Source organism: Berghia stephanieae, chromosome 1, assembly GCF_034508935.2.
Source record: "Berghia stephanieae isolate SIO BIC M18660-M18661 chromosome 1, UCSD_Bste_1.3, whole genome shotgun sequence".
Taxonomy (NCBI): Eukaryota; Metazoa; Mollusca; class Gastropoda; order Nudibranchia; family Aeolidiidae; genus Berghia; species Berghia stephanieae.
The window spans coordinates 81,180,281-81,197,378 of NC_088360.1; the positions used below are offsets into that span (position 1 = coordinate 81,180,281).

Below are 17,098 nucleotides of genomic sequence, written 5' to 3' on the forward strand. Positions count from 1 at the left end.
AACCAACCCCTTCTGCTTTTCCTCTGATTTTGAGCTTTTATGCTTTGACCAAGCACACGTTAAATATAAAAACCAAATACAATCCCTTGAATTTTGATTTATCCTGTTTGTCGTAAATTTATACATAACAATAGCAAATTGTAATATCTTTTACAAATCCAAACTAAGTCTGAACAGATTTGACATTAAATAAAGAATTACACCAGCTTGCATTAATTTTGCCTTGAAATTCACTGATTTTCCATCATGCATGGATAAATCTTTTTGACACAGATATATGTTTTTACTAATTCTTAATCAAAGTAAAATTGTTAACCAAGTGTTTATTAAAGGAACAATTAAAAAAAAAAATGAAATTAAAGTTTCTTCAGAGAAAAAGTAAAGGTAAAAAAACTAAATAAAATAAATAAAGCAGACCTAGAATCTATATGATATAGAAACAGATGTGGGTGAACCAGAGTTGTACTATGAGTAATTAATGGATAAAAATTTTAAAGTAATAATTAGACAAATTTACAGTTCTTCAAAACTATTTAATAAATACCAAAATGAATTTTTAACAATCAATGCAATTATTCTAACTTTTACACACAAAATAAGAAATATATGCTGGCCTTAGAAATCTAATTTTTTACTTAACTATGTGGTAATTAAAAATGTAGTTCTCAATTACAGTAGTGCTCGCTGAACTGTCCTTTATTCAATGGTCTTTTTCAATATGCCATGCAAGATGGGAAGCCAGTCCAAAATTTAGACCACATCTTTTATGCTGTAATGAATAAAAAGCAAATGTTTTGAGATAAGCATAAAACAATAATTTTGTAACAAGCTAATCAACAGTGTGTTTTTTTCACAAATGTTTTCAACTTTCTATTGAAAATAAAATATTTGTTATTTTTCAGTAATTGTTATTTATATAGATTATTTCCATTTATTCATCATTTTCAAAGACCTTGGCAATGCTTCAATTGTTCCATTATACACCACAGGGAACCAAATAACGAACTTTAACAGTATACATCCTATAAAAAGGATCATTATAACAGTATCTCTCAGCATATTGCGTGGTAATTATACACATTTTAGTCAAATGACGTAACCTAAGGATGCAACTTCTGTGTCAGTGTACTGAGATCGATACAACTGACCCAGCCATTGACTACTATCAACATCACTAGACTTTGTTACAACAGGAAATACCAAATTAACACTTCAACAAAGGATGAGAACAATTTGTATAGAAAATAATTTATCATGTTTCATAAATTGTGGAGAGAAAAAAACGAAATTGAACACAACTAATTTTTTTTTTAGAAACCCAAAAAGCATTAAGGTAAAAATAATAAATAAATCGATAAATAAATAAATGAACAATAAATAAATAAATAAATAAATACATAAATGAGGGACCCTTGAAATTCTTACCTTACAAGGATACTTGGCATTGAGGTCCAAGTCAACGACAATAATAGAACCCATGGAGTTGCCAGTGATGAGCTATAAAAAGAGAAAAGCATAAAAAATAGATTGCTTCTATCGACCTCTTTAATGATGTAATTAGTATAGTTGTCTAAAGCATGTCTGACGACAACTACCAACAAAAAAATAAACGCACAGTAGGGCTCAGATATAAAGAAAAACCCCAGGCAGATAAAAATAGCACTTTTTGTCAGAAGTGATTTATAATAAGGATTCTCAACTTCAGGGTAAACACTAAGAAGAAAAATCGGGAAACAGACATGCACCCAGTATTTGTTATTCGCTTCAAGCTTGTGTGCTATAAGTGTGCTTAATTATATTTTAAATTCAACACAATTTGTTTAAAAGTAAACCTTGGTGAATGACCACATATATTCAGAACTTCGAGCGTTATCCAATAATGTTGGGTGTAAATCATAATTATTCTATTAATGATAATAATGATAATAATAATAATAATAATAATAATAATAATAATAATAATAATAATAATAATAATAATAATAATAATAATAATAATAATAATAATAATAATAATAATAATAATAACAAGCATCCTGGTATTATGCTGTCCCTCAAGATATGTGCGTTATATATAGATGGATAATCAAATTACATTCATTGAAGCAGCTAAAGAATAACAATTAATGAATTTCATCATGCATCTACAGCTACAGAAATGCACACAAAACAAAACACACAGACAGTGCTTGAACAGATTATACAATATGTGCAGACAATACTCATGGATGAAATGAGTTTTGACATCTCTAATTAAACTAGGCAGATTCTCTGCAAGCTGAACTTCCAAATGTTTAGGCATGCTGACTAAAAATATATTTTCATTTCAAGTAGCCAGGTTTGGTCTAAAGCGAACATTTAATATAAATAAAAAATGATGGCATTGGAAGAAAAAAAAAAGCGCTGCAATCACCACCACCACCATCATCATCATTAGTTAATGCACCTACCTTTTTTTCCTTGTATACATAAATGCTTCTGATTGTTCCCATACCTGCACCATAGTAAACCTGAACGAGGTTTTGGCTCTGGAAATAATAATAATAAGTGGAATATTGTTAATGTCAGAGTGGTGATGATGGATGTGATCATTATGTAAATAATAATGATGATGTTGATTACGATGCTGACAATGACGATGCTGACAATAACGATGATGATGATTACAATGACGACACTGTTGATGTCATGATGATGATGATGATGATGATGATGATGAAGATTTTGAACTTTGAACTAAGGATACCCACCTTGACATTATAGACTCGCACCAGCTTGTCCATCCCTCCACAAAACAGATGGCCCTGGCTAAAGAAGACTGAGTAGACAATGCTTTTGTTATCTCTGAATACTTTCTCTACCCGGGCAGTCTGGTTAATGAGGAAGCAAAGTCAATATTGTCAGTTTTAAAGTCAAATGTGTTAGTTAATAAAATTCATAGGATAACATTAGAAAGATGTTTGTCTTGGAGAGTAATCATAAATAGAAAAAAAAAGGAAAGAAAATGTTTAGAAAATGTCCATACAGCTTTTTTGCCACAGTAACTTTCAAATGTTTGTTTTCTCAAATTAATTCTTTTTAACAATAGCAAACAGTTATGAGAGTCAAACATTCTGTAATTTTTGTAAAGCAGGAAAACACAATGAAATAAAAAACCCAGTCTGACAAGAGAAGCTTGAATGCTACAACTGACAACATTTGATTTTATTATAATAAAACATGTATAGGGCAATTTCTTTTTTTGAAGTCAGAAGAAAAAAAATCAACAAAAAAACCCAATGGATTTAGAGTCAGCTATCAATTGACTGTTATGTATAAATTACTTAGTTTACAAAGAAGCCAGAAAAATACTTGGTTTGAGAGCTCTAGCACTAAATTATGTAGTCTTGTGGTATGACATTTGCTTGCAAATCGGAAGGTCCTGGGTTTGAGCCTTGATCTGTGCATTATTGAGTCCTTGGAAAAGGCTCTTTACTCACATTCTCTCTCCATTCTCAAGTGTAAAATTAATACCTGGTCGTTAACAGTGGTGTCTCTGTCGGAAAAGTTGTAACATCACCATACAAGCGTCATGTCTCGTTCTACAAGTTACATGTTGCTGTTGGTCGGGACCCTTTGAGAAGCACTTTGAGCATGTTTAGTGGATATTGCGCTATTAATGCTTAAGATTTTTGGGGGTTATTTTATTTTTAAACTACCAAGCCCCAATTTCTTAAACATACGTACATGTAAATTATGGATGACAACTGTGCTGTCCCCTGAACCGCTAAAAACATACTGGCCATAGACCTGTTAAAAAAAGATTCAAAAACTTATTGTTTTTACTGTATTGGTACAATAATTAATAACAAATGCTGTATTTGTAAAGCATTTATGGAATCAGTTTCAATCTTACTATTATTTTGAGGCTTAAAGAAAGAACAATAATATAAATGTTTAATAAATTATCAAAAGTAAAACTTAACTGATGCTAACATTCAAAAGGCAACATTGTGGAAGAATCTAAATTAAATTCTCGCATTGCTCTGGCTACAAAACAATGCTACTAAATAAATTCCTCTAAGAAGAAAATCAAAACTTATAGAAAATAAAAATTTAAAAACAAATAAATAAATAAACGTAAAATTCAGTAATAACCAAAAATATATAGCATCATATTTCACTAAATTTGTAGTTGGTTGCTCTTTCTTGCTGTTATTCATGTTTATTGTTATTCCATTTTTTAAATCGGTTTTTTAGTTTGAAAAATGTGCCATTATTTGGATGGCTAAGTTAACATATCATTGGTATTAGATAGATAAAAAGAGAATAAACAGTAATATTTTGTAGAACATAATGAAATCAAACCAGAAAGACGGATGAAACCAAAGCTGAGTATCAAGAATTTTATGATTGAAGACCCAAATGGGTATAAAAATGCTTCATCATCCTTCATTGATAAATTCAATATCATGAGGTTATGCAAATTCAAAACAAGAAGAAAAACATGACCTGAACAGTAAAAGCAGTCTTGGAATGCCCTGTGAGAATTCGTAAAGGCAGACATCTATCAGCATCCACTACTGTGATGATGCTGTCCTGTGACGCAACGCAAAGAATTCTGGTTCCACCCTCCGAACCAGATGCCATGCAGTGGATTGGGCAATCTGAGCAAATGTAGCGGTTTATCTTCTTCCATGACTAGAAATTAAATAATAAAAACAAGACATGTAAAGGAATAAACAAATTGCTAAATTCTCAATAAAAAATATCAGCACAGTTTTCCCATTGAAGTTTTGATCATTTGAAAGCCCATCAACTCTTTGACTATGATTTAATAGTTTGGATTTAACCACAGTATCTAAATCTTTAAAATGATAGACACTTGATGCATTTGCTAAAAGAAAATAGATCAGATACCACAATTTTATTTCTACTTGCAATTACTACAGTAATTATAAATAAAATATTGATTGGGACTACGTGAAAAAAAATGCCATGAATCGGGCTACAGCACCCCCAGATCTGTTGTCCATTCAAGTTTCTCAGACACTATCCTAGATAAGAAAAGTTAACTCTCTTAGGACTAATCCCATAAATACACGGGACCAGTCGCCTGCTGTGTAGACTAATCACATATACATGCGGGATCACCCAACGTGAACATTATTTTCATTTTTTAAGTGCTCGTGCATGCGGGACTCATCTTCACTAATAGTTAAACATTTTACTGTTGAATGGTGCAGGGCAGTATCGATACTCCATTACTAGTTTCAATTCTATAGCGATTTAGAGCAAGTCACTCAAGATGGACAAAGAATCGATATTTATCTATATTCTTAGCTTCTGATCTGAAATGCTTCAAAATATGCAACTCAAAAGTGGATTGTGCTCAAGACTGATGTTTTATTATTAACTTTTGACATTTTTGTATTGTTAGGTGTTTTCTCTTAGATTTTATGACTGAAAAACAGTTTTTTAAAGTATAATACCTATTTTATTAATTCCCGGAATTTTTGCAGAAAACCAAAAAATACACAATATACAAATTAATCCCATCATTAAAACTGTAACGGATAGTGATGCAGTTTATGTTATATATAATAGTAAATTTTAAACTAATTACTTATCATATTTCATTAAGATATAACAATATCTTTATGATTAACTTGGTTTTTAAAAACACTGAAAAAAAAAACTGTCTTCAGCATTCAAGAGAGTTAAAAAATCCATATGACTATTCTTCTTTATTTAAATCCAAAGTCATCTTCATCCTTTTCTTATCATTTATTATTAAATTTAATATCTATATAACTTACCAACAGCCTGCTTAACTCACTCAACCCTAACACCAATTATACCCTTAGTATACCCTGGGTTACTTTTACCCCATGCCTATTTATTACATTTTTCAGAGAAAAATTATGGGCGTAGTATCAAAGCTAATGTTCTTAATTTTTACATGTTAATGGTAGTTGAATAAAACTATCTATGCACATGCTCATTTTTAATAATTTTTTTTCCAATTTTGAAAAGTAGCAAACATCTCTAGGATTGAGTGAGTTAAAGCACTTCTACAATTACTAATATTGCAACCATCACCAGTCAGGTGATTTTGGGGAGCAGGTTGGGGTTTCCTTGATTTCAATGTAAAAATATTAGAAGATTTGCAACACAGGGCACATTTAGTATACATCAATTATCTGAGATTCATTTTAGGTAGGAAAAAAATATACCCAAATTTCCCATTGTCGATGAAGAATTCAATTTTTAAAAATCTCTGTTTTAGGCAACCATATTGGTGGAGCGTAAATAAATATAGATCACTTACTTTAATGTCATGGACGCACAATTCCCCTGTGTCCAAACCAGCAAACATGTGTTTTTCCATGATGTGGAGACATTGGACTGCAGTGCCCATGTCTAACTTTCTCCAAACCTTTTTCTGAAAGATATGAATTAAATTAAATCCATATTTAAAGCCTCATTTAAACCCGCAATTGTTACATCACTTTTGAAGCTCGTCATACATAAACAAAACAGACTGATGACTTACAGACCTGTGTCAAATCTGCCTTTCTTCTCTAATCTCATGGAAAAGGTAGCACGTTATCAATTGATTCAACAATTTCAATGCAATGATCTCCTAAAGCCTTTTCAGTCCCCCCGTCCCCCTTACCATCCCCACTAAAAATAGTGAGTCACTGAAACTGCTTAGTTGCCTTTTATGAATGATGCTAGAGTCTGACAGGGGTTATTGGAACCTGTTAAATATGGGGTGGAGGGCAGTATAAATGCCATCATTTTCATTGTTATCATCAAGATCAACATCATTAATAGTTATTGGAACCTTAATGGAACCTTTTAACTGAAAGACCAGCTCCAGTAATTTTGGGAACTGAGACAAACTTAAAGGAGTCAATTCATTAAACTCTATAGGTTGAATTTGTGATGTGATCACATTCATTTGTTGATCCAGACACATTTTTCATAGTCTTGCTTGTTATTAAGGGGATTCAGTTGTCCAATCGTTGGAACCTTATTCTGGCTTGTGAGCAACCTTATTTTGATTAAGCAGTACATAAGAATTTCTTTTCAGGAACCTCTGTCCACCCAATAGTCAATGGTAAGTTGGGTACATGTTTTTTTTTTTTTTGTTTTTAAGGGTTTTACGGCGCTTGCAACACATTTAGGTTATATCAGCGCCAGTAAAAAGGAAGAAAATGGGATAGTAGAAAGTTCTAGAATTACAATTAAAGCACCCAAAAGAAAGGAAGACAAAGGGGAACTGGGAACAAATAGGGTTCGTTTGTTGTTTCTAAGGGTTTTACCGTGCAAACTTAGGTCTGATCACGCATAAAGGCAAGAAAATGGGATGGTAAAAGTTCTAGAATTACAATTAGAGCACCCAAGAAAAAGTAAGACAAATGGGAACTGAGAACAAATAGGGATCAGATGTAGATTCCAAGAGCATACCACCAATGTACTTAGTTTGAAATCACCTACAAGTCTCATCCAGACACAAGCACAAGCACAAGATCCAACAAAGAGAAATACACTCAAATGCTTACATTTCATTATACATTAAAAATAACAAATATAATAATATATAACAGAGAGATGATTTACAAGGAAAAAAATATCATCTCCCAAAACAATACCTATGCATTTGACTGTTTCCCCCTCAGTAAGACCAACATGCCGGGGCCAGGACAAAACTAAGTAATCTCATTCCAAGACAAAGACAGAAAGCAAGTTGGAAAACAGATATAGGGGGATAGAAGACACAGTAAGTACCTCCCTGCCCACTATGGGAGGTCAGGAACCCCACCCAGAAGTTGGGTACAATTTCTTTTCTTTTTTTTTAAAAATCCTGACAAGACATCATCACCCATTATAAAGATATACGAATAGTTGTTACTCTCCATTAAAGAATCAGGTACACTCAAAGCCCATGGGCTGTACCGCTAAAAGAGTACTACTTAACCACACTTTTTCAAAAGTTTTTATTATACAATTTAACTTCACTTATTTTCTATAAACAACCAATTGATAAGTTACTTCTATGGAATAATATTAAAGACAGATAGTTAACGAATGACTTTTTTGTATGTACAGTTGAAAATCATAATATGCCATTAACCCATTGTTTGACAGCCCAATGTCAGGAAGATTAATCCCAACAACCAAGGACAGGGAGATAACTCTTGCCAGAAAATTTACCACACGTCACAGAAAAAAAAAAATCATTGTGCCATCTCTATTCGTGGGATATTCATATTTTAAATTGTGTTAGATAGAGGAACAATTTATCTACATTTTGAAACCAGGAAACATATATATTTGGCCTGAAAATGCCGAAAAATCCTCTAGTTTGACATTGTTTAGGACCACTCTTAGGGTTGGTTCTGTATCACTCTTTTTCATCAATATCGGGTTCTAACGATGTCTCTTCTATTTCAAAATTAACTTCAATGTCCAATTCATCACCAGAATCACAACCAACATCGTCATCATCGTCTGACATGGTCTCAAGAACCAAAGAATTTAGGAAATAAAAAAAGGTCATTTTTTGTTTTTTATTTCATTTTTTTTTATCAAATTGAAAGAATCGTAACCTCTTTAATAATTGTCAAAATCGGATACGGTAAGAAGTTACTTTCACATCCATTCTTCTCATACTTTCGGAAGTTTGCATTTTTTTAATAGTAATGTATTTTCCCGACCAAAAAGAGCTTAAAAACAAAGCAGTAGATATGGGGAATCACCGGTCACAATCGAGCATTCTGCCATGATTGGGGTTGGAAACAGCGGCCGCAATCGGGCGTTCTGTCAAGCAATGGGTTAAGATGATTTCAGATTGTGGCATAAAAGCTGTAATAAAGAGAGACATTGAAATTAATTTTCTTTTATTCTCTTATGTGCATTAGAATGTACTGTAGTCAGGGATGCCCTTTGTTAAGCCGTAAAAAGTATACATGAAAATATTTCGTGCCAAGCTTCTTTTTAAATGGTATCCCCCTCAAATCATAAAAAAGGATATGGATATGGATCCATCTAGATTTCCCTCAACTTTTGCTTTTAGCAACCAATGCTTTCATCTTTTAAAATATCAATTCAACAATACCGAACAAGGTCAGCCAGAAATTTTTAAAAGCTGGTTTTCCGGCATTAACCAAAGGGCAACACACACCAAAATAGTGGGTACAGACATGTAAGTTACATCAATGTATTAACACTATCAACAGGTACCATACCTCCATGTTCACAGTTATGACTGAGTGTCCAGAACCCGCACAGACTATGTCCTCGTCATCAACCTTGGCCACTGCCATACAAGAAAGGTCTGAGATAGGATGATGTTTGTCCTTAGAATGAGAGAGAAAGAGTATGTAATGGGAGAGTATTGGTTATAGCAGTGACCTTAACATCTCTAATCATTTTCAAATTGCTATTATCTTCACGTTAGCTAAAAATAACACGGTATTCTATTAAATTTCAGGGAAACTACTACTTGATATTTCTAAATAGATGAATTTCTATACATATTAATAAAATCCTCTACCTTGGAAAACTTTTTAATAAGTCACAAATTAAATGAAACGAAAAAGAAAACAAATATTAAATTAGTTCTGATTGATGAACTTGCGATCAATTTTCACAATAATATATCATCTTAATCATACAGGCCTGTAAATGGTTGGTGAAAAAATTGTCGGAACTATTTGAACACGCGAAAATAGACACAACAGGACAAAAATATGGATTAATTAATAAACACAACACAGATATGACAGGTCAATTGACTAGTCAAATCATGTCACTTTCCCCAACTTATTTATAATGAGGTCCTTATTTTATAGTACCAAAAAAAAAAATCCCAATTATTTGAGAGACTACCCACTTTTGTGGGCCCAGGTCTGAGTTAGTTGTAAAATGAAAGGAAGAGAATAATTCCTACCCTTTTAAAGGATGTGTATCTAGTGCTTGACACAGGAAGCTGCGTATCTTCGCTCCTGTTTGCTTGTGTTGAATTTTTACGCTGATTATTTCGTTAATTTGGATTAATTCTTATAGAAGAAGAAGAAGAAGAAGAAGAAGAAGAAGAAGAAGAAGAAGAAGAAGAAGAAGAAGAAGAAGAAGAAGAAGAAGAAGAAGAAGAAGAAGAAGAAGAAGAAGAAGAAGAAGAAGAAGAAGAAGAAGAAGAAGAAGAAGAAGAAGAAGAAGAAGAAGAAAAGAAGAAGAAGAAGAAGAAGAAGAAGAAGAAGAAGAAGAAGAAGAAGAAGAAGAAGAAGAAGAAGAAGAAGAGAAGAAGAAGAAGAGAAGAAGAGAAGAAGAAAGAAGAAAGAAAGAAGAAGAAGAAGAAGAAGAAGAAGAAGAAGAAGAAGAAGAAGAAGAAGAAGAAGAAGAAGAAGAAGAAGAAGAAAAAGAAGAAGAAGAAGAAGAAGAAGAAGAAGAAGAAGAAGAAGAAGAAGAAGAAGAAGAAGAAGAAGAAGAAGAAGAAGAAGAAGAAGAAGAAGAAGAAGAAGAAGAAGAAGAAGAAGAAGAAGAAGAAGAAGAAGAAGAAGAAGAAGAAGAAGAAGAAGAAGAAGAAGAAGAAGAAGAAGAAGAAGAAGAAGAAGAAGAAGAAGAAGAAGAAGAAGAAGAAGAAGAAGAAGAAGAAGAAGAAGAAGGGAAAAAGAAGAAGAAGAAGAAGAAGAAGAAGAAGAAGAAGAAGAAGAAGAAGAAGAAGAAGAAGAAGAAGAAGAAGAAGAAGAAGAAGAAGAAGAAGAAGAAGAAGAAGAAGAAGAGAAGAAGAAAGAAGAAGAAGAAGAAGAAGAAGAAGAAGAAGAAGAAGAAGAAGAAGAAGAAGAAGAAGAAGAAGAAGAAGAAGAAGAAGAAGAGGTGGTGCGGTCGTGTGAGAACTTTCGAGGAAGAGTATATATTTCAAAGAAAAATAGTTATTTCATATTATTTTTCTTCCGTCTCACATCCAGACGGAAAGAATGAAATATAGCAAAAAACAGATGAGGGACAGAGAAATGCATGTGTGTCGGTAGCAAAATAGAGAAAAATGCTCCGGTCCTATACCACACACTTCTGTGTGTGTCAGTTATTTACTGACTAGGTGTGTGTTCGACGACTCGCGCGAACTTCGCGACCCTCTCGCTGGCTGTGGCACAGTAGCCAGGCAGTGAATACATCCATGCGTGTAGGTGGCATAATATTATAAACGGCCTAGTTTTGTTTTGTCTTTGATGCGACAAATAAAAGGTTTTTTTGTTTTGTTTTTTTAAGTCGGCATTTGAAACGAAATAAAATCTGATTTTTTCGAGGAATGAAATAAAACTAAAACTCTTTTGTTTTCTTTTTTATTGGTTCTGTTCTTTGACATTAAGAATTTTATTTTTACTATTAACTTTTAAAAATTTAATATTAGCACTTGTAGAGCAAAATCGTACTGTCAGAAATTCGACAATAGTCGGAAGATTTACAGGCCTGATCATACTGAAAAAAAAGAATAAAATACCTGTTTCAAGGTCTCTCTTGACAAGTGGAAAACTTTGAAACCATTCTTGAGAAAACCAACATAAATCTTTTCACCAAGACAACAGATAAAATCCACAGGTCCCACATTTCCCGGGTAAATGCAAAAATTTTCAAGGTCTGAGGGTTTTTCATAAGTTGTTCCAGATGACGTTTGAATATTGTCATCCCCACAAAGGTCAATGACATCTGAACATAAATCATTTTGATGACTTTTTTCAACAGCAATATCATCTGACAATACAATAATATTATCTTCTGTGCTTTCTTCCCTCCTGAAAAATGAGGACTTGTCACGTGGTTTCCTTCCAAACGTTTTCTCAAAACTTTCATTCATTTCCTTTAACCTGCTTGATGATTCATTCAAGCTGAAATAATACATGAGGAAGGTTGATTTATTAAGATTATTTTTCTAAATTGTATATTCCTGCAAGAATTGTTTGGCATTTTAACATATACAACGTTTCAGATTGTTATCAGACACTTAACAATCCCAAAAAGTTAATGTTATGGTTTTTCATCATTGATTGAGGATCCTGTATCTGATATGTTATATGTGCATCATTTTCAATCATAGCTTTTGTGGCAGACTCTGACTTTTCAACAACTTACAAGATTATCCACACGGTCATAATCACTTTCACACCTGTAAGTGGCAGCCCACAAACTTTACTGAAATTCTTTCACGGAATGTACAGACTTATGTTTTAAGTCAATATTCTTAGTACAAAACGTTGATAAAAAGAGTAAAAGATTGTGGTGATATTGTCAGAAATCCAACATGTCAAACTTTTTTCAGGTCTATCTTTTAAATTTACCAAACCAGAATTAAAGTGAGATTTTGATGGAGTAGTGTCCATTAATAAAATATGCAGAGTTTGTTGGCAAACAGATATGTTTAACCCTTTTAAAAAGGTAGTAAATTATGGCTTGAAAATCACTTCTATTGAGCTCCTCTGTTGATGATAAAGTTAATGGGATATAACCTCATATATTCGTGTAGTTATTGTTTTCATAATTATTAATATTAGTGAATAAAAATTTGTGATAATTTCAATTAAAAAATGCTTTATGATTATGATCCACAAAACTATGGATCAAACTTTATTGCTTCTATCGGATTCCGGAAACTTAACAAGTAACTCTAATAACAATAATAATAATAATAATAATAATAATAATAATAATAATAATAATAATAATAATAATAATAATAATAATAATAATAATAATAATAATAATAATAATAATAAAAACCAATATAATGCGATAAATGACATACCTTTGAGAATCAACCATGCCAGGATTGGTGGAAGAGTCACACTCTGCAATGGTGATATCTGTGCCATATTCTGATTTGCTAGGAGATGGATTCAAACTCTTCGCTTGAGAGCTCTGCCGCTTACTAAATGAACTATGCTGATCACTACTGTCATCATTTGTAGACTCTGGACTTTTCCTTAACCGTTGTTCCAAACTCGACAAACAACGCTCATCCACTTTTTTGCTTGCTTCATTTTCATCAGCAGATGAAGAGGATATGATGTACGGCTTGGGTCTCCCCTTGATCCCACTGTTCCTCTGTTGTTTTGTTTTTCTTTTCTTCTTTTTTCTGTCTATTGATGATGCAGGAATCTCATTATTTCTTTCCATTAAGTGAAGCACTTCAGCTGACTTGATGGATTCCTGATCTAGTCGCCCATACAGTCCTGGAGGTGGAAAAAGGAGATTTGCAGATGATGAAATTGTAATTTTTAAAATATTCCCTGTATTTATTGTCTTAATGTAGCAATGACTATCCCGCACAAATCTTTGGGCCTCTTTTTCGCTCACGAAGTGCCCGAATTCGCGTCAAAATATGGGACGAAGTCGTTTCGTATATGCTATTTTAAAAAATTAATTACGACGCTGTTTATCGATGAATATGACTGAAAGTTGGCACACAGTTAGAAAAAAGGTCATTTTAGATTATGTCAAGCGACAAAACTCGTGCGATTACCAGAAGACCGTTAAAAATAGATTTTTACTCTTTGGAGTAAAATATTTCTAAAACTACCGGGCGTGGAGGTTTTGTCGCTGACAAGGTAATACATGAACATTTCTTCTTTTTGGTTGTAAAATTTCATATGAATATGACGTGTACTTTTCCCGTATTTTACAAAACACCATCCTAATTTGCTCTTCAAGTTTCAATCTTTTAATCCACTTATTATGCAAGATACAACGAAAGGTCGAAAAAAAAATGCAGAAAAAGCGTCCCATATTTTCGCGTTTTTTTCCTCTTTGCGGGTCATCCAAATAAATGACACCTTTAAAACTGTATAACTTGTTTATTTATGAATGGATTTTCAAAATTCAAAAACATTTTTACTCAGTGGAGATAGGGCTTGGATTTTAGACAAAAATTTGCCTCAAAAAGAGAAAAAAACATTTTTCATAGTCATTGCTACTTAATGGTCTATTCGAAGGGAAGAGTGGAATAACCCAGGCATCAGCCGCAGTGCAGCACCGCAAACTGAGCTAGGGCGAGGTGACTTGCTCAAGGTAACACAGCGCAGCAAGTATTCAAACTCAGTGCATTTCGAGTACAAAGCAAAGGCTATATCGTTGAGCCATGCTGTCCAATAAGAGCTAAGAATTCACCCTGCAAAGTCAAAGGTCTTGAGGATAGGTAGGCGTCAAAGGGAGCAGATCAAAGTAAAAGATCAGGAACTCGAAGATATAGACACTTTCTGCTTTCTCGGAAGTATAATTGACAAGGATGGAGGCACGGAAGCAGAGGTGAAAGCACGAATAGGAAAGGCACAGGTTGCATTCACATCTATGAACAGAGTTTGGAGAACTAAAGATATCTCCCTTCGACTAAAGCTAAGACTTTTCAACTCAAACGTGAAGTCTGTCCTACTGTATGGATGTGAAACTTGGAACGCATCACAGGCATGTATAAGGAGGGCACAGATTATCATAAACAGGTGCATGCGTAAGCTACTCAGAATAAAATGGATGAATAGAATAAAAAATGAAAAAGCATGTATTGAGGATTTGTAAAACATTCCTTATCAATCAGTGGATTTGGATTTAAATCATTAAGAAAATTGAAATTTGCCTGAAATAAATAATTTATATTAGTAGTCAAAGTTGTTGTCTAATTGTTTGATTTGTGCTTTGGAGTAAACTTGAGCTTGAGCTTTTAGATAAAGCAATATTCACTAAAAGTGCTCAAAGCTGCAATTAAAAATATGGTGTTTTAAAAATTTCTAATTGCCTTCACATTAGCGAGAACATTTTAAATATTCATAACGAGAAGTGAAGAGTAGTTCTTCAAAACCACCAGGCCATGAATCAAATCCTTGTTATGCAGCATGAAACAAACTCAACCATTGCATGACACCCTCTGGTTAGAAGCCTAGTCAACAGCAAATTATTTTCTGCCAGGTCTTATACAAATCCAGCAACCCAGTCACTCCTACATGGGCATATAGTAGTCAACTAAAAACTCCAATTATTGTTCAAATATTGACATTCTCCGCAAATTTTGCCAAAATGTTTTTCTCCTTCTTTATCAGTATCTTTTTAAAAAATAAAATTTAAATAATTTGCATTGTTTCATTTCTCATCTGAACTATCTTGGCATATAATGTAAAACAGTATCTATTCTTTTTGCCATTATACTGCAATGATTGTACTGTCTGTAACAGAAAGCACTCTATAAATATAATTGGGAAGGGAGTGGATATGCCATAAATGTCAATCGGATGGATTTGTTTTTATTTAATATACAGAGCTGTTTATTTCGAGACAGGAAAACAATTTGAATTCAAGATAAAAAAAAGAGTGGGATAGGATGAATTCAGTGCAATAAAAGACTTGATAAATTCATTAAGTGCTGGTAAAAACTTGTATTTGGATAAAAGAAATGCAATACCAAAGAATACAAAGAAAATCAGAGTTTATTTCGGATAGATTCTGATGAAGTAAGTGCACTCCCAAAGAAAGACCAATAAAATGGATGTACATTTAGTGCCAGAAAAAAGAAGAATTGTATAAGGTAGTTTCCATATTACCTTGAAAGAAAAGATAAACCGAAACCAATTCTCAAGACTGGAATGACACAGATGTAGTGAGTAACATTCTATGAAATTAAAGCATTGGTTCCAGATGAATGCATTTAAAGTAAACCGCACTGAAATATTGTTTGTTGGGCTTTTACATTTTGGAACTGATCAAAAACTGCTATTTGTATACTTTTTATGCAATGGGCACTATTGTAGTTTGAATCTATGACATACATAGTATGCTCTATAGTTGAGCACCCTTTCCTATATGAGGAAATTCATTTATACTTTTTTTTTTTCTACATTGACTTGAGTCATGATTTGTTTTTTGTTTGTTTGTTTGTTTGTGTGTGCGTGTATGTGTGTGTGTGTGTTTGTGTCCCCCCCCCCCCCCCCTCGTTTCTGTGTACTTTTGGTGTGAGCAGAGCCAAATATCTTTTGTGAAACCTGCCAAATCTAATTTTGACAGATTTCTTTATTTAAATTGTCGAGTTTGCAGCGCACAGAGAAAAAAAACATTACACAAGGACATGGTGGCACAATGGAATAGTCTTTGTTGTTCCCAGGAGGTATCTGGCAATAATGGGTTTGACTCATGCAATTGTAGTGTTTAGAACAAATTACCTTGTCCCAGCACTGCGGCTGACATCTGAGAAGTCTCAAATTTGCAACATATAAGAAACAAATGTTCCTCAATAAGCTAGATTTTTAGTCATATTTTATATATAGTCAAAGGCATCAATCTTTCCTCCTTATTACAAACTTCCCTTGCATATCTTATATTTTTTCCAATCTTGGTGCAGAAGTATTCTGACAATGTTAAGATTTACCAAAATGTTTAGCCCATTTCGACAAACTTCACCTTTTTTTTTTCTGAAAACATCTAGCAAATTTTGTAGTTTAAATGGGCAAATTTTGGGGGAAGACAGAACTATACACTTATGTACTATGTACTTACTTATGCACTTATGTAAAATGCACTATGAAATGAAATATCATAAAACATAAAGACAACAAAGACCCTTACTATCATTGCCCGCATCTTCCTTTAACTTGGCAATTTTTTCATTAGCACCATTATCTTCCCCAGGTCCCATTCTGCTTTTTCCAAAGTTGTCATCCTCCTCCAATCCCCTCAGGTCACTGGTGTCGGAGGGTCCTGACAATATGATGGAAAGGTCATGAGGATTGTGGCCATCAGCAGATGCACCAGGAGTGAATCGACAGTACCGGGTTATCTGTTCGCCTAAAGAGCTACCACTGGCAACGCTGGCAATGCTTCCTATGTCTGAGTCTTCCTGTCGAGGACTTCCTAAGGACGATCTCCTTACAACTGGTGGGATGGATTTCTCTGAATTTCAAAAGTAAAGGTTAACTCATATTAAAAATGTATTGTTCTACATATTTGCCTATTACCTTAATTTCTATGAGCCTGATGATTGAAAAAAAAAAAAAAATACTGCATTTATATTGTGCTATCTTACTCGAGGTAAAACCATTCTCCAAATATTCTCTCAGTCTACTGAGCACAAGTTCCA

At 33.2% G+C, this 17,098-nt stretch overlaps 1 protein-coding gene across 2 annotated transcripts in view; it reads right to left on the reverse strand.

The window, feature by feature from the left end:
* LOC144958706 (uncharacterized) overlaps positions 1-17,098 on the reverse strand; it is a 28,842-nt gene continuing 11,744 nt past the window's right edge. For both annotated transcript variants that reach the window (XM_078890856.1, XM_078890866.1), the window contains exons 12-22: positions 16,588-16,911; positions 12,788-13,214; positions 11,489-11,873; positions 9,237-9,347; positions 6,311-6,424; positions 4,492-4,680; positions 3,727-3,789; positions 2,751-2,870; positions 2,451-2,528; positions 1,426-1,497; positions 1-769 (exon numbers count right to left, since the gene is read on the reverse strand). In XM_078890856.1, coding sequence (XP_078746982.1) covers positions 701-769; positions 1,426-1,497; positions 2,451-2,528; positions 2,751-2,870; positions 3,727-3,789; positions 4,492-4,680; positions 6,311-6,424; positions 9,237-9,347; positions 11,489-11,873; positions 12,788-13,214; positions 16,588-16,911 — 1,952 coding nt within the window. In that variant the 3' untranslated portion in view covers positions 1-700. The remainder of the gene's footprint in view (positions 770-1,425; positions 1,498-2,450; positions 2,529-2,750; positions 2,871-3,726; positions 3,790-4,491; positions 4,681-6,310; positions 6,425-9,236; positions 9,348-11,488; positions 11,874-12,787; positions 13,215-16,587; positions 16,912-17,098) is intronic.